This window comes from Apodemus sylvaticus, chromosome 10, assembly GCF_947179515.1.
Source record: "Apodemus sylvaticus chromosome 10, mApoSyl1.1, whole genome shotgun sequence".
NCBI classification, from domain to species: Eukaryota; Metazoa; Chordata; class Mammalia; order Rodentia; family Muridae; genus Apodemus; species Apodemus sylvaticus.
In genome coordinates, this window is record NC_067481.1 from 25279562 (window position 1) to 25303160 (window position 23599).

The 23599-nt window shown below is 45.3% G+C and overlaps 2 protein-coding genes and 2 non-coding genes across 4 annotated transcripts; all 4 read left to right on the forward strand.

Annotated features, from left to right (window-relative positions):
• The first annotated feature begins 10633 nt into the window (after nucleotides 1-10633).
• Nucleotides 10634-14499, forward strand: Rpl23 (ribosomal protein L23). Its single transcript, XM_052196598.1, has 5 exons — nucleotides 10634-10739; nucleotides 11233-11316; nucleotides 11667-11795; nucleotides 14167-14280; nucleotides 14378-14499. The coding sequence occupies exons 1-5, from the start codon at nucleotides 10727-10729 to the stop codon at nucleotides 14458-14460; spliced, it is 423 nt and encodes a 140-aa protein (XP_052052558.1). The 5' UTR covers nucleotides 10634-10726; the 3' UTR covers nucleotides 14461-14499.
• On the forward strand, nucleotides 11347-11483 carry LOC127695688 (small nucleolar RNA SNORA21). The gene has a single exon (XR_007980058.1). It is a non-coding gene; the product is annotated as a small nucleolar RNA SNORA21 (small nucleolar RNA).
• Nucleotides 14500-16597: 2098 nt separating the features above from the next.
• Nucleotides 16598-20197, forward strand: C10H17orf98 (chromosome 10 C17orf98 homolog). Its single transcript, XM_052196571.1, has 3 exons — nucleotides 16598-17147; nucleotides 19177-19276; nucleotides 19978-20197. The coding sequence occupies exons 1-3, from the start codon at nucleotides 16941-16943 to the stop codon at nucleotides 20136-20138; spliced, it is 468 nt and encodes a 155-aa protein (XP_052052531.1). The 5' UTR covers nucleotides 16598-16940; the 3' UTR covers nucleotides 20139-20197.
• A 1229-nt stretch (nucleotides 20198-21426) lies between these two features.
• Nucleotides 21427-21498, forward strand: Trnac-gca (transfer RNA cysteine (anticodon GCA)). Its single transcript has one exon. It is a non-coding gene; the product is annotated as a tRNA-Cys (tRNA).
• The last annotated feature ends 2101 nt before the right edge of the window (nucleotides 21499-23599 follow it).

Sequence of the window (23599 nt, forward strand, 5' to 3'; positions counted from 1 at the left end):
TTGGGACTCAATGTTTAATAAGTATGCTAATTCAACAGGCAAGTATTTTTAAAAAACAGAGCTGGAGAGCTGGGTAGGGGTGGCACTCATCTTTAATCCCAGCACTTGGGAGGCAGAGGCAGGTGGATTTCTGATTTCAAGGCTAGCCTGGTCTATAGAGTGAGTTCTAGGACCGCCAAGTCTACACAGAGAAACCCTGCCTCAAACAATAAATAAATAAATAATAAGGAAATCTAATTAAAGACAGCATGGCTCTACACTTTCCTTAATGGGGAGCATTTAATTTCAATAAACTGGGTGTTAGGTATTTTGGGTTTTGGTCTTGTACACTACACTTAAAGTCCTAGTTGATAGAATTTTTTTTAAAAAAAATCATCTATGGGGACTGGAAAGATGGTTCATCAATTAAAAGCTCCTTATTGCCATTTCAAGGGTCCAAACTCAGTTCCAGTATCCACAGTGACTCATAACCATCTGAACTGCATTCAGGGACTCTGATGCCCTCCCTCTCCTACCAGACACACACGTGGTACATATACACGCAAAATACACTGACAGAAAGTAAACACATCTAAATCGCGATTTGGTTTTGTTTGTTCCTCGTAGCCAATCCTTTGTTATTTTGTGGGTTCTTCTTTCTTCCACCCTTCTTCACCCCTTTTCTTTCACCCTTTCACCCCCTAACACTAGATAAAAGAGAAAAAAACGGATAGCGAGGGAAGGAAAGAAATCTCTGAGCAGTCAGAGGTCAAAACGGAATGACAACTTTCATTAGATTACTTCCTGCTGATTAAGGATATCTAGTTCTGCGGGACTTGGTGGCGCCCGCCTGTAATCCCAGCACTCGGGAGACAGAGGCAGGCGGATTTCTGAGTTCAGTTCGGGGACAGCCTGGTCTACAGGGTGAGTTCCAGGACAGCCAGGGCTACACAGAGAAACCCAGTCTCGAAAAACCAAAAACCAAAAACCAAAAACCAAAACCAACCAAACAAGAATATCTACTTCCTTGGGACAAGTTCGATCTTTACCATCAGGATATCCAATTTCTTCTTCTATGTGCATGACTACTTAAAAACCAAGGTGACCAACAACAACCCACTCCAGCTCTCTGGGCCCTAGCATTAAATAACCTCTAAAAAGTTCTCGGAATTCCAGAGGTCACATGATCACAGAAACTATCTGCACCTGGGAAAAGTTCATCGTTTCCCCAACCCCCCACCTTGGCCAGAGCAGGAGGTAAATCCTCGTCAGCTGCTGTGAACAATCTGAAGCAGTCAGCCCCAGATCCCATGCCTGGGATTAAAACGAAAACATATTCTTAAAATATTTCTCTGGGGCTTGTTTGTTTGTTTGTTTGTTTAAGAAACCAAAATTCCAAAATTGTCACTACATTTTGTTGTTGTTGTTGTTGTTGTTGTTGAAGTAAGTAAGGTCTCACAATGTAGCATTGATTGGTCTGGAACTCATTATGTAGACCAGGCTGGCCTCACAGAGTTGTCTTTCTATCTAAGGAGATGTAAAACTATTAGTTAAATAAAATTGACTACAGCCAATTACTGGAGGGATTGAGGTGGGTGGGGTTTGACTTAACCTGATTGGGGAATGGGGAAGAGAGAGGAGAGAGGAGACACCAGGAGAAGTTAGGAGGAATGAAAGGAGACCTACAGACCATGAGCAAGTGGCTAGGAGATGCAGCGAGTATCTGGGCTACACCAGTGGGGAGGCAGTCAGGTCAGCAGTTAGAAAAGATTAAGGGTTACCCCCCCCCCAAGTAGTTGTCAAAGCCAAATAAAATATCCATAGTTTGAGTCTCATTTGTTTGTAAGGTAGTCAGGGATAAACTTAAATTGGTTGTAGGGCAGGTCAGGAAAGCAGGGTGATATTCATCTTAACTACAGTAACAATGAGGACTCAAATTGCTCCCCCTTTTTTGGGGGGTGGGTTGGGTTGGGTTTTTGTGTTGTGTTTTTGGTTTTCCAAACAGGGTTCCTCTGGATAAGAGTCTTGTCTGTCCTGGAGCTCATTCTGTAGACCATAGTAACCTAAAGCCACAGAGATCTGTCTGCCTCTGCCTCCTGTGTGCTAGGATCCGTGACAGCCTGCTTTCCTTTCTTCCTCCCTTTCTTTCTTTCTTTCTTTCTTTCTTTCTTTCTTTCTTTCTTTCTTTCTTTCTTTCTTTCTTTCTTTCTTCCTCCCTTTCTTTCTTTCTTTCTTTCTTTCTTTCTTTCTTTCTTTCTTTCTTTCTTTCTTTGTTTCTTTCTTTCTTTCTTCACTTTTTAAATTTTAATTACATTTTGTTTTGGGGAGATGGTCTTTCTGTGTAGCCCAGATTGTCCTGGAACTAGTTATGTAAATCAGACTGGCCTTGAACACCCAGCCTCAGACTCCCAAGTACTGGGAATAAAGGTGTGCGCCACTGTATTTTTCTGCTCACAGTGTTTTCATTGCAGCAATAAAAACCCTAAGAGAAGCTGGTACCATCATAGTAGGGTATTGCTGTGACAGACCCAACAGTGTTTTTTGACAAGATTATGGAAGGACTTTGGAACTTTGAGCTAGAAAAGTCCTTCAGTGTTAAGAACTCATTAGAATGTTTTAGGAGCTTGGAAGGTCAGAATGCCGAGAGCAGGGCAGAAGATGGAAGCCTGGCTGTGATATTTCAGAGGGAAGATTAAAGACTCTGTCGGAATGTTTGCTATTTTGATATAAGGTTCTGACATTCTGGATAACTGGGGCTGAAGAATCAGCTTAGGTTAAGAAGAGACCAGCACCCCTTTAATCCCAGCACTTGGGAGGCAGAGGCAGTCGGATTTCTGAGTTCAAGGCCAGCCTGCTCTACAGAGTGAGTTCCAGGACAGCCAGGGCTATACAGAGAAACCCTGTCTCGAAAAACAAAACAAAACAACAAACAAACAAATAAACAAACAAAATAGACCAGCATCACTAAGGTGAAATATTTTGCAAAGTATTTCCTCAAAGACAGAGAAGTTGTATTCCAGAGGTGACCACACTATATCTCATATTGGCAGCCAGACTTGGTAATGTGTGAGAGTCACCTGGGTTACCGGTGCTGGTTTTGAAGGCATGAAGGGGTCATGAAGAACAGCTGACACTTGGCACTGTGAGAGGCCAGGAGAGACTTTCTGTAAAGGTGCAGGCAGTTGAAGCCCCAGGACAGAAGGGGTCATGCAGAGTTGAGCTTTGACGCTGTGAAGAGAGCCTATGAGAAGCTGTTGGTGAAAGTACTACCCAGAGCGAGGGGCGGCAGCAGGTTTTGGAGATGCTGGCATCATGGGATGACCACCAAGAACATCGGCAACTGTGGATTGAAGCCTAGAAGACAAGCTGTGTGGGCTGCAGAGAGCAGAGCCGGAGAAGTGACCCGAGCCCTGTGGAAGATTCCAGATCATGAGTGGATCCCAGACATTGGATGTTTGGAATTTGGTTTTGCATTGCTTTGATTGTGCCCTGTTTTTCCCTCTTGAAATAAGAAAGTATGTTCTGGGGTCAACACTACAGTTAACAGACTTTGAATTTTAAAAGACTTTGGATTTTAAAAGAGATTAACTATTTGCTTTCTTGCTTGCTTTCTTTCCTTTTTGTTTTTGTTTTGTATTCTTTGTTTTTCTTTTTCTTTTCCTTTTGTTTTTGTTTGTTTTTTGGATTTGGTTTTTTGGAGACAGGGTTTCTCTGTATAGCCCTGGCTGTCCTGGAACTCACTCTGTAGACCAGGCTGGCCTCGAACTCAGAAATCTGCCTGCCTCTGCCTCCCAGAGTGCTGGGATTACAGGCGTGTGCTACCACTGCCCTGCTAAAAGAAACTTTAACCAGGACAACTACCACACTTGGCTTTAATAAATTAAAATTTAAAGATGTATCAATCTTATTTTACATGTTTGAGTGAGTGTTTTGACTGTGCATATGTATGTGTACCATATGTGTGCAGTGCCTATGGAGGCTAGAAGATGGGGTCAGATCCCAGGAGCTGGAGTTACAGGTGGCTGTTATGCTCCAGATATGGATGCTGACAACTGAACTTGGGTCCTTTGGAAGAGCAGCAAAAAATCCTAACCAATAAGCCATCTCTCCAATCCCAATGTTTACAGTTCTTAAATCAATTAATATTTATTTACTTATCCATTTTTTTTTCCTAGACAGGGTTTTTCTGTGTGGCTCTGGCTGTTTCTGGAACTCACTGTGCAGACCAGACTGTCCTAGAAGTCTTAGAGAGCCATCTGCCTCTGCCTCCCAAGTACTTGAATTAAAGGTGTGCTTTGCATCATCTATATATATTTTTTTTTCTTTTTTTTTTTTTTTTTTAAAGATTTATTTATTTATTATATGTAAGTACACTGTAGCTGTTTTCAGACACGGGAAGAGGGCCTCAGATCTCTTTTCGGGTGGTTGTGAGCCACCATGTGGTTGCTGGGATTTGAACTCATGACCTTTGGAAGAGCAGTCGGTGCTCTTACCCACTGAGCCATCTCTCCAGCCCTATATATATTTTTAAAAATTGTCTAAATAGGGGCTGGTGAGATGGCTCAGTGGTTAAAAGCACTGGCTGCTCGTCCAGAGGTATTGAGTTTGGTTTCCAGCAACCACATGGTGGCTCACAACCATCTGTAAAAGGATCTGATGCCCTCTTCTGGTGTGTCTGAAGACAGCTACAGTGTACTCATAAATGAAATAAATAAATCTTAAAAAAAAAACTTGTCTAAGCCGGGCGGTGGTGGCACATGCCTGTAATCCCAGCACTCTGGGAGGCAGAGGCAGGTGGATTTCTGAGTTCGAGGCCAGCCTGGTCTACAGAGTGAGTTCCAGGACAGCCAGGGCTACACAGAGAAAAAAAACAAAAAAACAAAAAAACAAACAAATAAAAAAAAAAAGTTGAGTGGCAGAGCATTGGTGGTGCATGTCTTTAATCCCAGCATTCAAGAGGCAGAGGGAGGCAGATTTCTGAGTTCAAAACCAGGGTGGTCTACAGAGTAAGTTCCAGGACAGCCAAGACTACATAGAGAAACCCTGTCTGGAAAAACAAAAATAGTAGTAGCAATAGTAGTGGTGGTAGTAGTAGTAGTAGTACTAGTAATAATAATAATAAATAATAATAATAATACAGAGATAGGTAGATCCCTGGGGCTCACTGGCTAGACATAGACGGTCTACTTAGTCTGTCTCGGGCCCATGAGATGGCTTGTCTAGTAAAGGTCAAGCCTAGAGATCTGAGTTCGATCCCTGAAACCCACACAATAAAGGATCGAACTAACTCAAGCTCTTCTCTGACCTCCAACACACCTGCTTATGAACTCAATGCCCAGATCCCCCAGTTGGGAAATAAATAAGTAAATAAACAAACAAACAAAAAGAAAGTGTAGGGGGCTGGAGAAACGGCTCAGTGGTTAAGACTACCTACTGCTCTTGTAGAAGACAGATGGGGTCTTCAGCAGCCACAGGCGACTGCTATAGATAGACTGTTATAGATGGACAGCCATCTATAACTCCAGTTCCGGTGGATCTGATGCCCTCTTCTGGTCTCTAAGGGGCATGCACGTGGTATTTCCATACACATAGACAAAACATTCATACACATAAAATACAGAAATAAATAAATAAGCAAATAAGTAAGGAAGTAAGTCAAGTCTCCTGAGGTTCCTTGTACTGAGAACATCTGGGCCCAGGGTTCTGATGGAGAAACAACAATCTGTGTTCCAGCCTCAGCGCCCAATGCAAAGCCAAGACATAGGAAAATAATCAAGAAGCAGTCTTATATTACATATATGCTGCATGTTGCATGTTATATCTTAAATATATGTATATATATATATTATATATGTTCATCAAGTATAGAGTGACAGTGACAAAATGAAAAAATCAAGCCACAGAGGACATTCTGAAAATAGAAATATTACTCCAGCCATTTTCTCAGCCATTCCCTGCTTGGAGAGGAAGATGAAGGAAGCTTCGCATTATTTGGTCAGATTTGAAGTAAAAGAATAGGAAGACATAAAACTGGGTTACAGAATACTTTTTTTTTTTTTTTTGGTTTTTGTTGTTGTTTTTGGTTTTTTTGTTTTTGGTTTGCGAGACAGGGGTTCTCTGTAAAGCCCTGGCTGTCCTGGAACTCACTCTGTAGACCAGGCTGGCCTCAAACTCAGAAATCCGCCTGCCTCTGCCTCCCCAGTGCTGGGATTAAAGGCACGCGCCACCACTGCCGGGCTACGGAATACATTTTTATTTTGAGAAAAATCCTGAGTTAGAAAATAAAGGCCAGGTAGTGGTGGCACACGACTTTGATCCCAGTGCTAGGGAAGTAGAGTCAGATAGTTCTCTGAATTGGAGGCCAGCCTAGTCTACAGAGGAAGTTCCAAGACAGTCAGGGCTACACAGAGAAACCCTATCTCAAATAAATAAAAATAAATAAACAATAAAATTCTTCCTAAAGAACTTCATCCAGATAAGGGTGGTGTTTTTTCTTCAAAGTCCAGTGAAATGCAAATCTGGGAAGGATTTCACAAAACATTCAAGTCAAGCACAGAATAAAGCCAGGGGGAAGAGGCAGGAGAAGCCAGGGGTCCTTCTTTACCTGGGTGACTGGCCATTCCATGCAGGTGCAGAGGAGTGAGGAGAATTCATCAAGGGTGGCATCTGATAAGCAAACAAGTTGGCTGTGCTGTTTAATTTTATCTCAACTTGATACAAGCTAAGTCATCAGAGAGAAGGCACGGAAATTAAGAAAATATCTTTGTTTGTTTGGTTTTGGTTTTTTTGGTTTTTTTTTTTGTTTTTTGTTTTTGGATTTGGTTTTTTGTCAAGACAGGGTTTCTCTGTATAGCCCTGGCTGTCCTGGAACTCACTCTGTAGACCAGGCTGGCCTCGAACTCAGAAATCCACCTGCCTCTACCTCCCAGAGTGCTGGGATTACAGGCGTGTGCCACCACTGCCCGGCTTAGAAAATGTCTTTGTAAGATCAGGTTGTAGACAAACACATAGAGCGTTTTCTTAGTGACTGACTAGGGAGTGCCCAGCCCATTGTGAGAGGTGCTATCCCTGAGCTGGTGGTCCTGGGTTCTATAAGAAAGCAGTCTGAGCAAGCCAGTGGGAGCAAGCCAGTAAGCAGTGCTCTTCCATGGTCCCTGCCTCTAAGTTCCTGGCCTGCTTGAGTTCCTGTCCTGACTTCCTCTAATGATGAACAGTGATGTGGAAGTGTAAGCCAAATAAACCTTTTCCTCTCCAAGTTGCTTTTGGTCATGGTGTTTCGTCATGGCAATAGAAACTCTAGGACTGTGGTGCACACTTTTAATCCCAGCACTTGAGAGGTAGAGGCAAATGGATCTCTGAGAGTCCAAGGTCATCCACCCTGGTTTACACAGCCAAAGCTACAGAAAAACCCTGTCTCAAAAAATAGTGACATTTGGCCAAAGGAATACTATTTGGTTCCTGATACAGATTATAAAGGAGGAGAAGGGGAAGAAGAAGATGATAATGGAGAAGAATTAGAAGACGTTGGTGAAGAAGGGATGAAGGTGATGAAGAGGGTAAAGAGGAGAAGGATGAAGGAGAAGTGAACAAAGGAGAAGATGGCAAATACTAAAGAATGCTGTTGGATTCCAGCCTCTGGTCGATTTTTTCTCTTTCCTTTTTAATTGTCTCTAGTCTGGGGAGCAAGTCACAGTTATTGATCCTCAACTTATTATGGAGAAAATACCTTAGGCAATACTTTGTTCCAGGCCAGCTTGTATATAAGATATAAGCTGAGTGTGGTGGCACAGGTCTATAATTCCAACCACTCTAGAGGCTGAAAGAGGAAGATCACAAATTCAAGTCCTGCCTGGATCACAGAGTGGGTTCAAGACCATATAGGCAGCTTTGGAGCAAATTAGGCAAGTCCCTGTCTTTGGCGGACAGTGGGAAGCAGCATCAAGTAGACAAATATGAGGTGTAAAACTGAATCGAGGAACCAGGAACCCTGGGTAAGTTGGTGTTGCTGAAATGTGAGGTGTAAGTGACAGGGGGGCCTAGAGAGAAGGCTAGCGGTCCTGAGTTCAATTCCCAGCAGCCACATGGTGGCTCACAGTCATCTGTAATGGAGATCTGATGCCCTCTTCTGGTGTGCATGAAGAGAGCAACAGTGTACCCACATAAAATAAATAAATAAATCTTAACCTCCCTTTGCCCCCCAACAAGCAGAGAGACAGAAGGACAGGAGATGAGGTCAGTGGGGGACAAGCAATTGTGGGGAAGAGACTGAAATGCTGAGGTTTGGAGCTGTTGTGGTTTAAACAAGAATGAGCCACAAAAGGTTCATATACTTGAATGGAGGGTTCCTAGTTGGTAGAACTCTTTTGGGAAGGATTAGGCAGTGTGGCCTCATTGGAGGAGGTGTGTCAGTGGGGGGTGAGTTTGGAGGTTCCAAAAGCTCAGACCAGGCCAAGTCTCTTTTTCTCTGCTTCCTACTTGTGGTCAGATGTGAGCGCTCAGCTACTGCAGGCCTTTATGCCTGCCTGCCTGCTGCCTGCCTGCCTGCTGCCTGCCTGCCTGCCTGCTGCCTGCCTGCCTGCTGCCTGCCTGCTGCCTGCCTGCCTGTTGCCTGCCTACTGCCTGCCTGCCTGCCTGCCTGCTGCCTTCCTGCCTGCCTTCCTGCCTGCCTGCTGCCTGCCTGCCTGATGCCATGCTCCCTGCCTGATGGTCATGGACTAACTTGTGATCCACAAGCAAGCCCCTAAAAATTCTTTTATAAGTTGCCTTGGTCATGGTGTCTCTTCACAGCAGTCGAACAGTGACTAAGATAGGAGCTTAACCACTTAGAGGCTGCTGCAGGAGCATTATATCAAAGGCACATGGTGGGAGGCCTGGCTCCACAGTTCCCAAAGAGTCATGTCTACAGACCTCCGTCATTAAGTCCGGGTGCATAGCAAAGAAAAGAGTATAACGTTCTAGTTGTTACACTGGCTGGAGCCGTAACCAAGAAGACCATTCCTAACACAGAGACCAAGACCCGGCTTGGCTCTTTTCTGTTTCTGTTTTCTTTCTTGTTTTGCTTTTCTTAATTTTTTATTTTATTTATTTATTTTGGTTTTTTGAGACAGGGTTTCTCTGTGTAGCTCTGACTGTCCTGGAACTCACTCTGTAGACCAGGCTGGCCTCAAACTCAGAAATCTGCCTGCCTCTGCCTCCCAAGTGCTGGAATTAAAGGCGTGTGACACCACCCCGCCCAGCTAGGTTAACCTTGAATTTAGAGATCGCCTGCCTATACCTCCCAAGTGCTGGGATTAAAGGCGTGCGCCACCACCAGGCTATTAATTGCTCCTTTTACTACCTCAATCTCTCCCAGTTTTTCTGGGCCTCTTACCTTCTGTTAATACATACATTCAAACTGTGTTGAATACTTACTTTAGGCCAGATTCTGTCCAGATTACATGAGGGAATAAAATAGAGCATTATTCTTGCCTTTGTGGATTTTACTCTGCAGGGTAGAGGTTGGAGGCAGGTAATAGATACTAAATAATAAGAATAATTGTTGTGGGGCGGTGGTGGTGCTTACCTTTAATCCCAGCACTTGGGAGGCAGAGGCAGGGGATTTCTGAGTTTGAGGCCATCCTGGTCTACAGAGTGAGTTCCTGAACAGCCAGGGCTATACAGACAAATCCTGTCTCGAAAAAACAAATAAAAACAAACAAAAAAAGAGCAATTAATATTAATAAATTAAAACATGTTCGGCGGGCAGCCTGATCTACAGAGTGAGTTCCAGGACAAGAGCTATAAATACAAACTAAACAAACAAAAACGAGATAAAAAACAAACTAAACAAAACAAAAAAGAAGCAACGGAGCCAACCAATCTTCACAGACAGCTATGGGCCAAGTTTGAGAATAATTAATAGTATACTGACAGGAGCTGGAGAGATGGCTCAGCGGTTAAAAGCACTGACTGCTCTTCTTGAAGGTCCTGAGTTCAAATTCCAGCAACCACATGGTGGCTCACAACCACCTGTAATGAGATGACGCCCTCTTCTGGTGTGTCTGAAGACAGCTACAGTGTACTCACATATAATAAATAAATCTTAAAAAGATACTGAGTGGTAGTCTGACCGGCTGTGTGAATGTCACTAATACAAAGTATTGCTAATTCTCATATCAAGAGAATGTTATGGTACCACACACAGATGGCCACATCTGTAGCGATCCACGTAATTGTTCCATAGCCAATGAAACCATTCTGAACTTGCTCTTGCTCCATCTGTCTGTTCTTTAAGTTACAGAAGAATGTTTTACTTATGTATTTGTTTTGAGACGGGATCTCATGGGTGACGTCGAAATCGCTGTAACCCTTCTGCTTCAGCTCCCAGAATGCCGGGATTATCGGCCGAGCACAACCACGGCCGCAGCAAGAATTATTTCTGTATTCCTGTTATCCAGTGAGGGGCTTGGCAACAGAGCTCAAACGAAGCTGTTGAGCAAATTTAAAAAGACAAAAGGCAATGTGTTTATATCTCCAATTACTTCCGAGGCGTTGGGAAGAGACCCAAAACTACTCGCGCCTACATAACCGCAGCTTTCCCATGCAGAGCCGCTCCGTAGAGGCCCAGGATTTTTACGTCACTTAGCTGCGACCAGGGGAGGGAAGCCGACTTGAGATCCGGTCACATGGCTGACTGGGCGGGGCTTCCCGTTCATATCCCAGTGTCCCTTGTACTAGCTTCCTTTCTGACTCTTTCCGGACAGTCAAGATGTCGAAGCGAGGTGAGGATTTGGGGTTTGGGGATCCGCTGGCATCCGCCGCGCAGGCCGGACGGCCCGTTCCTTGGCGACGGCCCCCGGCGTCGATGATAGTTTGCAGTCCCGGGGCCGGAGAGGGAGAAGATGGGGGTCACCGCAGAGGCCTGGAGGGAGCCCCGAAAGAGGAGGGCGGCGGAGTTGGTGTTGAGCTGGCAGGAGCGGAGCATGGGGCCGAACAGAGAATGTGGGGTCGGCCTGCTTTAGACCGGCTTGGGCGATCTCTGCGGTCCCCCGCCTTGCCGTGTAGATAAAAGTTTTGCAAGAGTGTAGACGAGGTTGGAGCCGACAAGTCTCGAACCTCCAAAGGAGGATGGTAATAATGGGGACGGCCAGGTTCTGTGACAAGTGGATGGTAGTCGGGCAGAGGCTGGTTTGGGACAAAGCGTGTGCCGTGGATTATAGTTTGGAAGTGAGACGAACTGGGGCCTCCTCATCCTGTTTGCTTCCCTCCCCGCAGGACGTGGTGGGTCCTCCGGAGCGAAATTCCGGATTTCCCTGGGTCTTCCGGTGGGAGCTGTGATCAACTGTGCTGACAACACAGGTGAGGCCTTTGGCTGCGTCCTGCCACGGTCCCCTTTTAAAAGCACTCAGTGAGCCTTTTGCTCGTGACCCACTGAGTCGTCAAGAAGGGGCAGAGCGAAAAACACCACTTTTGGGTGAAGTGGCAACGTGTTGTGTTGTTTAACTTCAATCGGTGTTGTGACAAGATACTACCGGAAGATGGCTTGCAAGCTCGATGAGTGCAGGGCTTGGGAAGCATTTACAAAGACTTTGGGTTGGTTTGTGTTTATGCTTTGAGACAGGTACTTTGTGTTGTGTGGCCTTGGCTGGCTCCATATTGTCCACACTGTCAGTCTCATAACAAAATTTATTTTTGCGATTTCTCTACAGGAGCCAAAAACTTGTATATCATCTCTGTGAAGGGAATCAAGGGTCGGCTGAACAGACTTCCTGCTGCTGGTGTGGGGGACATGGTGATGGCCACAGTTAAGAAAGGCAAACCAGAACTGAGAAAAAAGGGTGAGTGTGGCTGGGGGTAGAAGTTCTGTGGCGTCACAACCCTTAAATATCCTGCACACTTGAGTGGCTGTGAGATCAATGCCTCTGCTCCTGTTTTGAGACAACCATATACTTGACCACTGTGGTTGGTGATTATGCCGCTTGTTTCTCTAATTAGGGTCGTTTCGTGTCTCTTACTGATTCAATCTGCCACTCACCTGGCTAAGTTCTTCCTTCAGTAAAAGCTCTCCAGTTGTCTGTGTGCCTGGCTGTCAGTGCAGACGGCAGTGCTAAATGGATGTATATGTGGGGGCTATTGTCTGAACAACTGAAAGCAAGCATCACCTGTCACCAGAGGCGTGCTTCCTCTTGTGATGCTGTACTAGGAGCTGACTATTGGGGCTTTTGTTTTCTTTTTTCTCTTTCTGAGACAGGGTTTCTCTGTAGCCCTGGCTGTCCTGGAACTCAGAAATCCGCCTGCCTCTGTCTCCCAAGTGCTGGGATTAAAGGCGTGCCTCACCACTGCCCAGCGACTTGGCTTATTAACTACTCTGAAATGTGTGCCCATCAGATAGATGAATTAAAAGGACAGACCTCAGAGCTTCTGCCTTGAGTGGACTAGCTGTCAGACTTTCATGGCAGGATCTCACTGTAGGCTTGGCTGGCCTTGAGTTCAGATCTTCCCATTTCTTGGTTCCCAAGTGCTGGGTGCTCTTTCCCAGATATCTTCTAGCAGTCCTTTGAGCAGCTGTGGTGTGTGGGGTTGTGGTGTTTCACGACAACACTTTCCTTCTACAAGCTCCAGTATGCTCTCAGCATTGAGTTCAAAAATCTTACACTGCTCTGAGGTGAATGGTGATGTCCAGCTAGACACCCAATGTGGTTGAACTGGAACAAATCTGCCAGGGCTTCTCGTCCTCTTCTCAGAACACTTCCAGGGCCTGGTTGGTGGCTCAGGAAGCTGTCAGAGAAGAGAAGAGCATGTCCCCCGGCCTTGTGGTTTGACAACGGCTGCACATACTGTTGTCTCCAGTGGTGGGGATAGCCTTAGTGTCAGGCGACAGGCATTAACTGCCTTTAAACAGGTAGTTGAAGCAGGCTAGGTGGTACCAGACTTACAGTTGCTCTGGAGACCTAGGCAGGGAGATTGTAAATTCAAGGCTTGCCTGAGTAACTTACTAGGTTCAGTTTGATCTATTTTCTTTTAAGATTTATTTACTTGAGTACACCGTAGCTGTCTTCAGACACACCACAAGGGGGCATCAGAACCCACTATAGATGGTTGTGAGCCATCATGTGGTTGCTGGGAATTGAACTCAGGACCTCTGGAAGAGCACTTAGTGCTCTTATCCACTGAGCCATCTCTCCAGCCCCCTGAGTAACTCCTAAATAGTAGGCCATTTGGTCTAGAGTGCAAGGCCTTGATCAGTCCCTAACGGAAAAGTGCTTGTGGGTACTAGTGAGACCCTAGCTTGCAGCTTTTAGACTTCAAGAGATGGGTCATATTGTCATGTGTCCTGTGTCCTATCAGACTTCACTAAGGCCCCAAAGTGATCTAGTCTTGAATTTTTCCCTGTATGAGCCATTGCCGTGCTATGATGCTATAAGCAACTAGTAGATGTTCAAATCATTTTAAGTGGTTGTAGTTTTCTGAATAGTCCCTGTAGTTTTGGCTATTTAGTTCTGTTTTGATCCATTAAAACATGGTGAGGCCGGGCAGTGGTGGCGCACACCTGTAATCCCAGCACTTGGGAGGCAGAGTCAGGCGGATCTACAGAGTGAGTTCCAGGACAGCCAGGGCTACACAGAGAAACCCTGTCTCAAAAAAAAAAAAAAAAAACCAAAACCAAAAAACAAAAATAAAACCACATGCTGGGAAGCTCCTTAATGCATGCTTTTTAAATGCAAATGCCACTGTTTTCAAAGGTGATTTAATAATGGACAACCTGGGTAAAGTCAAAGTTTAAAACTAAGTGGAACTGCTTTATCAATAGACACAGTAACAGAATCCTATCAACATAGATGATGTGGCAAACACTGGTAATGGCTTTGCTTTGAGTGTTTGGTTGAGAAACGGTGCTATATATAAAATCTGACATTTGGGAATAATGTTTATTTGGCAATTAACATTTGTAGGTCCATAGTAGGACAGGCCTATCACTTCGGCTGTGGATGTGTACGGAGGTGTAGCAATCAGATAGTGCCTACATTATATTTTGGGATTATTCTTGGAACATATTTCTCCTGTACAAAAACAGCCATTTAAGGAGTGTTGGATGTTTGCATTAATTCTTATCCTTGCTAGTAGGTGATGGAAACCTCATGGTGTGTAAACATTCCGTGGACAGGTTTTTCTGTGTAGCTAGTAACTGCTTCCCCTTTTTGTCCACAGTACATCCAGCAGTGGTAATTCGACAACGAAAGTCGTATCGAAGAAAAGATGGGGTGTTTCTTTATTTTGAAGATAATGCAGGGGTCATAGTGAACAATAAAGGCGAAATGAAAGGTATGAGAGGTTTAAGCCATCACTGTATGTATGTGTTTGCTGGGTGACTGGGGGCATGGACAAGGACCCTGTCTGATGTCTCTTCTCTTCCACGCAGGTTCTGCTATCACAGGTCCAGTTGCAAAGGAATGTGCGGACTTGTGGCCCAGGATTGCATCCAATGCAGGAAGCATTGCATGATTCTCTGGTGTATTTGTAAAATATATTCATTAAAAAGTCTTTGCTCTGAGAACTGGTCTTCTTTACACCGTTACCAATATCAGCTTTACAGAAGGAAACTAATAAATTTCAGCTCTGGTCATGACCTTTCAAAACTTTGTTGGGGGCAGTCCAGATGAATCAGCTATAAAGATCATCCATTAGCCATTCTAGAAGAGAGAAGGTTCGTTTATCAGTGTTCACATGGTGACTGTAACTTCAGTTAAAAAAATGCCTTTCAGGTCTGCTGGACCAGGTACACATGGTATATAGTTAAACATACAAGCAAAAACGTGGATGTATGATAAATTATCTTTGTGTTTTGGGTCTTTAAAATAGAGTATTCGTCCTCATAATAAATGATTCTGTGAGTGCTTCAGTGAGAACAACCTTGGTAAGAAGGTTCTGAGAAGGTGGTTCTCTAAGGTGAGCTCCACTTGCATGAGTGCACATAAGATATTTACGCAATCTCATCTAGCCAGAGATCAAGCTGCCATGGATGTGGTGTGTTTTACTGGGGTCCTTAAATGCTTGTGAACCTCCAAACGTTAAGAATGGAAAGTAGTGTCCACAGAAGAAAGTGTATAGAAAGTCATCCCTACATGGTCCATCTGCACCTAGCAGACATCTCTCTGCATTCAGGGACAGCCTGGTCATGAGTAGTGAACTGTTTGCTCTATTTAGCCACCTTTGGCTAAATAGACATCAATATCTACCTGCTTCTCCTGGGTTTATGTGTGCTGTTGCTAGGATGTGTACCATCCCTGTCTACAGTGCCCTTGGGCCAGAGGAGGTCAGATCCCCTGTAGCTGGGGTTACAGGTGTCATTTGAGCTCCATATTGTAGGTTTACACCTGACCATTCTGCCTGCCTTTGATTTTTTTTTTTTAAGACAGGGTTTCCCTGCTTGGAAGTCTTTAGATGAAGCTGGTCTCTATCCCTTCCCCCCCTCCTATGCTGGGATAAAGGCATGGAAATGAAAGTCTTTGGCTGTGGTCCTGCAGGCCAGCAGAGTCAGTACAAGTTTGAGGCTCTGTTGGACAAAGTAGGGTAAGGAATTGGTTTCAGGTGCGGCACATTCCCTGTAATGGCAACACTGGGAACTACCAGGAGGTTGAGGCTAGCCTGGACTACCCAAAATGGTTTCCAGAAGTATTAGAGGAACAGGGATTCTGGAAGAGTTGAATTCTGGTTTCGGGTTCTGCAACTAGGCTTGGTCAATTAGGACTAGGGAAGTGGAAAATCTGAAGAAGATCAGGTTGACTTCAAATTGTAGAGCTTGGCATTCAAGGCCAAATACCAGTATGACCAGTGGACCTGCCACGCCTGGTTTGCAGAGGCCCTTCTAAACAGCTGCTTACACTAAACTTCAGAGGGTTCTGAATTGTCAAGCCTAGATACTAGCTTTTTGGGGGAAAGTCAGCCAAGAAATTTAATAAAGCCTGACTGCAGAGGCTGGAGGTGTTGGCATGCACTGCTTTAAAGGGACTGTTTGACTACCAGTTTTTTGTTTGGCTTTGTGTAGCCCTGGCTGTCTTGGATTTTTTTTTTTTTTTTTTTTTTTTTTTTTTTTTTTTTGAGACAGGGTTTCTCTGTGTAGCCCTGGCTGTCCTGGAACTCACTCTGTAGACCAGGCTGGCCTTGAACTCAGAAATCCTCCTGCCTCTGCCTCCCAGAGTGCTGGGATCACAGGTGTGTGCCACCACTGCCCGGCCCTGGCTGTCTTGCAACTACAGAGATCCACATCTTATGGGTTGCTCCCACTATCACCGGGTCGGTTACTACACAACTCCCACTCGGGCATACCTGCACACACATACACAATGTTAAAACCTGTGTGAGTGCTGGGCGGTGGTGGCGCACGCCTGTAATCCCAGCACTCTGGGAGGCAGAGGCAGGCGGATTTCTGAGTTAGAGGCCAGCCTGGTCTACAGAGTGAGTTCCAGGACAGCCAGGGCTACACAGAGAAACCTTGTCTCGAAAAAACCAAATCCAAAAAGACACATGTGTGAGCGCTTTCTTTTTCGTTTTTTTTTTTTTTTTGTTTTTTTTTTTTTTGTTTTGTTTTGTTTTGTTTTGTTTTGTTTTTAAAGATTTTCTAAGTACACTGTAGCTGACATCAGACAGCACCAGAAGAGGGCGTCAGATCTCTTTACGGATGGCTGTGAGCCATCATGTGGTTGCTGGGATTTGAGCTCAGGACCTTTTGAAGAGCAGTCAATGCTCTTAACCACTGAGCCACCTTTCCCGCTCTAGAGTGCTTTCCTACTATGCACATGCATAAAGCCTTCCTTCGGCTCAAGCCCAGCATCATGATAGCAAGGGCGTGGTGGGGACCCTGAAATAACAATAGGGTTTGTGTCTCAGGGAGGCAATTGACGGACGTAACAATGCTCAGTGAAGTCCCCATCTAAGGCTCTCAACCTCAGAAAGCCCTCAGACTCAGAGGCTGCAGCGTTAGGATGGCTCGATGCTATGACAGTCCTCTGCGACTCGAAAAAGCTTTTGTTTTGGATGGGGTGGCTGTGAGCACAATGGCCCGCGCCTACAGCATCTCGAGGCCCAAGCTGTGGTCGGCAATTCCGCCTTATAATCCTCAACTGGACCACCACACTCGTCGGTACTTCCGGAGCCGTGTGGTTCCGCCTATTTTGCGGAAAACTGATCAGGTAGGTGTGGGTGCATCCCGGAGCACCGGCAACTTCCGGCAGCCAGCTCGCGGGTTTTGGCCCTGGTGGCCCAGGACTTCGAGGTTTTGCACCCCTCTAATTCTGGGTCTTGCGCTACGGAGCGCTGTGCACCGCTGAAGTACTGTGCGGCTGTTACAGTGAGTTGGTGAGAGGAGGAGCAGGATACGTGAGGAGTGGTGCGCTGAGCTCACGTGGTCCTTTCTACTCAGAACCCCGCCCATATTCAGACTCATTTCTTGTTTCCGCGAGGGGAGGCTAGGGTGCAAAGCCAGTCTCTCCGGACAAATGGGCTTCTTTGTCTTTGTGACGTCACTGGAGTCGCTTAGCTGTGACCTCACTGCGGAGCTTCAAAACCCTCAGAAACTACCAATAAGCTTTGTGACCCAAAGGGATTACCTTGTCCCGTGCTGTCACAGTCACAGGGTTATGGCTGGCTTGCACCTGTGAGCCCAAGGGAAGCGATTGTCCCAAGTCTGCAGGCATCCCTCCTCAGCAGTACTTACTTGCACAGGATCATAGATCTCAGGCTGTTGACTGACACTTCATTTTCTCTCAACATGGTTTTTTTCCTTTTAAATTTTTATTTATTTCTCGTTTTGATGGAGTCGTCCTGTCTCCCAAGTTGTCCTTAAACTCTTAAAGCTCAAGTGATCCTCAGTCCAGTGACTGGGAATAGGGCTGAGGATGCAGCTTACTAGTACAATACCTGCCTCACATGGATGAGGTCAGGCACCACCCCCATAAAACCAAAACTAATAGCGGGGAATGCAGGGCCCCAGCACACATCACCTGCCAGGCCTCCCGACACTTCTGCCTTCAGTGTATGTTGATTTCAGTGATCTGAAGGCAAAAAGGACCTCCCAGGTTGCACTAGGAACAGATCTGGGGGATGTTTGTGGTCCCTAATATTGTGTGAGCTATATATGTATGGTGCCTGTGCATAAACACACATAATCTGTCTCCTTGTCACTTTGATAACAGGAGCCAGAGATGTGTATGTCTAAGAATGGCAGTATTTTTATTTTTTGGGTTTTTTGTTTTGTTTTGTTTTGTTTTGGAACTACAGTCTGTGTAGCCCAGGCTAGTATCTAACATGAAGCAATCCCTTTTCCTCTGCTTCCTGAACATTGGAATTAGTGGCTTATGACACCTAACTTGAATTTCATTTATCTAATTCTTTCTTTCTTCTTCCTTCCTTCCTTCCTTCCTTCCTTCCTTTCTTTCTTCTTTTCTTTCTTTTTTCTTTATTTCCTTTCTTTGGTTTTATGAGACAGGGTTTCTCTGTATCTCTGTCATTCATGAACACATTGTAGCCCAAACTAGCCTAGAACTCAGAGGTCTGCCTGGTTCTCCCTCTGAGGGCTGTAATTAAAGGCATGGGCCACCAACACCTGCTTTTTTTTTTTTTTTTAATCAAAATCACCATCTGTGCTGCATATTGTTATTTGAATACAGCTATGAGAACAAGATATTTGAGCTGGGTGAGGTGGGTGTATGCACTTGAGAGATGTGAGGGTGGGGACAGGGGAAACTGGAGTTCAAAGTCACCCTCAACCAACTAGGTTTAAGCTTTCCTTTGAGCTATGTGAGCCCCTCATCTTGAAAAAAATAACAAAACAACAAAATATGTGTATTTAGCTTTTACTGTGGCTGGCTTTTTATCTAAAGTAAGTCAATTATCTAAAGTAAGTCACCTCTAAAGTAACCCATGCAAACCCATGGCAGCTTCCCAGTTGGTTACTAATGAGGAAAATTGAGGAAAGAGAAGCGATGTAATTGGCCTATGAGCACACAGCTTGCTAATGGCAGTACTGGAGTTAGGATCCAGACTGGGTGGCAACAGAGCCCTTACCTGTCTGTCCTGATCATTAGTGTATATAATCTGTCTTCAGTTTCTTCTGGCCCTGATCTTCCCCCTTCCCCAAAGAAGCCCCAAAGAAGCCCCAGGAAGTTCGCATCTCGCTCCATGGGACATCAGAACTGACCATCTTTTCTCTTTCATTTTCAGGATCATGGTGGTACTGGAAGGGATGGTTGGATGGTGGATTATTTCCACATTTTTGGCCAAGGACAGAGATATCTCAATAGGAGAAACTGGGCGGGAGCAGGCAAGTGCCACCTCACTGTCCATCCTCATGTCATGTGGTCCCACCATGGAAAAAGTGTGAACCCAAGAGCTTGGAGAGGCAGGGGCTACAGAGAGGCATGGTTGGGGGAAACGGGGCCAAGGACAGCATCCTGCCATGCGTGAGCAGTAGCGGTTAACAGTTAGTGCTCCTACTACTTACTTCTGGACTCTTCCTCTATGTTGTGTGCTGCACAGCCTCAGTTTATTCCTGTGGTACGATTCATCTGCTAGGCATGATTTGCCAGGAGAAGTTGAGATGGAGTTGGGCTTTAATTCTGTCCACTCTGAAGCCTGGTGTGTGTGTGTGTGTGTGTGTGTGTGTGTGTGTGTGTGTGTGTGTGTCTGGCAGGGACGATCATCCTTCTGTCCAATTGTACCATCTTTTGGACACACGATTACCATGAAGTAAAGTCCTTTGCACTGAGTAATCAAATTGATATCATCTATTTTCTCCGGATAGAGTCAAGTCTAGATCCAGCACATACAACTTGCAGTTCTCTTGTAGACTCACCTCCGGTAGAGTTTGATTTCCAGGACATCTCTGTCTCCTGCACTTCACTGCCCTTGGTTTCTTTCATGGGGCTCAGGGTCCCGCTGTGATGATGGGAGATTCACGGGGTTTAAAGGGGGAAGACAAGAGGATGCTACCAGTAGGCTCAGCCCCTCTCCTCTCCCCCCAAGGGCATTCCCTCCAGCAAGTGAGTGGCCATGACTACTACAATGCCAATCCGAAGGTCATCACCACGGGCTTAAACGGTCGATTCGGCTATCGCCGGAACACTCCAGCCCTCCGCCAGCACACGTCGGTGTTCGGAGAAGTCACGCCATTTCCCATTTTCTGAAGACACTGCGTCACAGGCCTTGACCTGCATCTTCAAGACAGATGTTTAGATGAACTGTCAATGATATTCTATATTTTTAAACATTGCATTTGTGTCTCCGGGTGTGCTCATTCTTTCCTGGGGTGGGAGGAGGGAAAAATTGGTTTCTCTGCATCTCTGGAGGGGTGGGGGATCAAGGAAGTGTCTGTTTCTGGGATTTTACCAATGAGCTCCCTTGTTAGCGTGCATGATATAGTCTAAGCTCAGCTCTCAACAAAGCACTTCCCCAAGCACCAGTAGACTCCTAGGTCAGAAGCTGGCCTCTGTTTACATCAAGAACAGGGAAGGAACTGCGTATGACAATTTGAGTTATAATCCCAGGACCCACAGGGTAGGAGAGTACTGCCTGCCTTCCAGGTTCCTCATGTACTCTGTGGCATGTGTGTGCCCATATACAAAATACATACTCAAACCCGATTAAATTATAATTTAAAACAAACAAAATGAAAATAACACATGAAATAACAAATGAAAACAAAAATACAGCAGGTATAGGTGGTGGGGCCCTCACAGGGCATGATGATGCATACGTGTAGTCTAGTACTTAGGAGGTAGAAACAGGAAGATCTCCAAAAGCACGAAGCCAGCCTGGAATCCACTGAGTCCCAAGTCAGCAAGGACTGGAGAGAGACCCTGTATCACATTTCAAAAAGAACATGATTTCTCTCATGTAATGACCCTCCCCTATTTAAAAAACTCGGACATTTTAAGTGTGTCTGGGAGTTTGGGTCTATAATTCCAGCTAGCTGAGGGTGAGGTGGAAGAATTGTATATTCATGGCTAGATCGGGCTACATAGGGAGACATTGTCTAAATTTAAAAAAAGTCAGGGGACACAGAATTATAGCTAGGTGGCAGTGGTAAGACCGCTTGGCTGGCATGTTTGAGGTCTTAAATTTTTAGTTGAAAACCAACCAACCAAACAAACAAAAAGCCCCAAACGAAAATAAATAAAAAGCAGACACCATCCATCTCCTTTACCCACAATTCGTAGGAGAGCAGGGGGTACGAGATGACTTTCCGGGATACATATTAGCCCAAATCACAGGATTCTCTGTCAACTTCCTTTTCAACCAGCTGTTGTGCTTTCATGTCCCCTGTTTCTCGGTGACCAACAGAAGAGCCACAGCAGATGGTGTCTACAAAGGTGAGGCTTGAGAACACAGAGCTCCCCAGGGCATTTGTGTGGGTGGAACCAGACCATAGTGACTCACCATAAGTGGACAAGGAAGAGGACTGTATCAAGGTGAGGGGGTATAGCTCAGGGGTAGAGCATTTGACTGCAGATCAAGAGGTCCCTGGTTCAAATCCGGGTGCCCCCTCCAACTTTTGTTTCCACAATTGGGGGTAGTACCCAGTATCACAGGAGGGAACAAGCGACTTTTAGCCTAGTCCTTTCACAGTTCAAGGGGCCAATAAATCAAAGTCACCATATACCTCCACCTGAGCTTCAGATACCATAAAGTCTTTGGTCTAGGGTGATAGCTCAGTGGTAGAGCAATAACCCAATGTGTGTGAGGCCCTGGTTCAAGACTGGACCCTGGAAAGAAAGGAAGACTTCTTCCTCCTTTTTTTTCCTTCCTCTTCCTCCTGCATTTATATCATCTATCTATCTGTCTGTCTGTCTATTTATTTAGAGACAGAATTTCACTGTGTAAGTCCTAGCTGTCTTGAAATTTGCTATTTAGCTATTTAGGCCAGACTTGTCTCAAACTTACAAAGATTCAACTCTTTTTTTTTTAATTAATCATTTCATTCATTTACATCTTTTTTTTTTTTTTTTGTATTCGTTTTTTTCGAGACAGGGTTTCTCTGTATAGCCCTGGCTGTCCTGGAACTCACTCGGTAGACCAGGCTGGCCTTGAACTCAGAAATCCGCCTGGCTCTGCCTCCCAGAGTGCTGGGATGACAGGCGTGCGCCACCACCGCCTGGCCATTTACATCTTTTTTAAAAAAGATTATTTATTATATGTAAGTACACTGTAGCTGTCTTAAGACACACCAGAAGAGAGCGTTAGATCTCATTAAGGATGGTTGTGAGCCACCAGGACCGTCAGAAGAGCAGTCAGTGCTCTTAAGCCCCGAGTCATCTCTCCAGCCGCTATTCATTTACATCTTAAATGATATTCCAATTCCCGATTTCCCCTCCACAAACCCCCCATCCCACATCTGCCCTCTCCGCCCTCCCCTTTGCCTCTGAGTGTGCTCTCCCCTCCTGCCCCACCACTCCAGCATCCCCCTACACTGGGGCATCAAACTTCCACAGGGCCAAGGGCCTCCCCTCCCATTGCTGTCAGGCATTCTCTGCTACCTCTGTATCTGGAGCCATGATCCCTCTAGGTAACTCCTTGGTTGGTGGTCTAGACCCTGGGAGCACTGGGTGGTCTGGTCAGCAGATGATGCTCTACGAAGTTGCAGTCCCCCTCCTCTGCTCCAGTCCTTCCGCCAGCTCCCCGACCGGAGTCCTTGAACTCAGATGGCTGGCTCCTCTAACTTCCTTTTAAGTGTTGAGATTACAATTGTGCAACACCATCATTAATGTTTTTAAAGTGTATGTGTCTGATATGTGTGTAGGTAGGAGGTAAGAAGAGGGTGCTGGATCCCCTGGAAGTGGAGTTACAGGAGGATGTGAGCTGGTTGAGTCCTCCCTCAAATCTTTCCTAGGTTATTTCTAAAAAGGAGCCTTAATTCCCACCTCCCAAACATGTAGCTAGTTTTTAAATTTTTTAAAAAAATTTTGTTATATGTAAGTACACTGTAGCTATCTTCAAACACACCAGAAGAGGGCATCAGTCTCATTATGGCTGGTTGTGGACCATCATGTGTTTGCTGGAATTTGAACTCAGGACCTCTGGAAGAGTAGTCAGTGCTCTTAACTGCTGAGCCATCTCTCCAGGCTGTTTTTTAAAATCCTTGAGATAAGATATTATGATGTGGAGTTGGCTGGCCTCAAACTCATAGGCTTACTTCAGAAGAGTGCAGGGATTAAAGGCATGTACAATCACACCCAGCCAGATTTTTTTTATTTATCAACCACATCCAGCTAGTTCAATTATTAAAAAATATTTATGTGTATGGGGGCTTTGAAATGTATGGTTGTACATCATTTGTGTGGCTAGAGAGGCCAAAATAAGGTATATGATCCACTAGAACTGGAACCACAGACAGCGATGGACCACTACATAGGTACTAGAAATCGAACCAGAGTCTTCTGAAAGCAGCCAGTGTTCTTCATGGCTGAGCCTGTAATCCCAGCACTCTGGGAGGCAGAGGCAGGCAGATTTCTGAGTTCGAGGCCAGTCTGGTCTACAGAGTGAGTTCCAGGACAGCCAGGGCTACACAGAGAAATCCTGTCTTGAAAAAACCAAATCAAAAGGGGAAAAAAATCTTTAATTCTGGCACTCTGGAGACAGAAGTAGGTGG

Excerpts from the sequence above, each read along its gene's own strand:
- Rpl23 (XM_052196598.1), top strand. Across the intron at positions 11,317-11,666 it reads CAACTGTGCTGACAACACAG|GAGCCAAAAACTTGTATATC; the intron begins GTGAGGCCTTTG and ends ATTTCTCTACAG. Across the intron at positions 11,796-14,166 it reads ACCAGAACTGAGAAAAAAGG|TACATCCAGCAGTGGTAATT; the intron begins GTGAGTGTGGCT and ends TTTTGTCCACAG.
- C10H17orf98 (XM_052196571.1), top strand. The coding sequence starts at position 16,941 with ATGGCTCGATGCTATGACAGTCCTCTGCGACTCGAAAAAGCTTTTGTT. Across the intron at positions 17,148-19,176 it reads TTTTGCGGAAAACTGATCAG|GATCATGGTGGTACTGGAAG; the intron begins GTAGGTGTGGGT and ends TTTCATTTTCAG. Across the intron at positions 19,277-19,977 it reads GAGAAACTGGGCGGGAGCAG|GGCATTCCCTCCAGCAAGTG; the intron begins GCAAGTGCCACC and ends TCTCCCCCCAAG.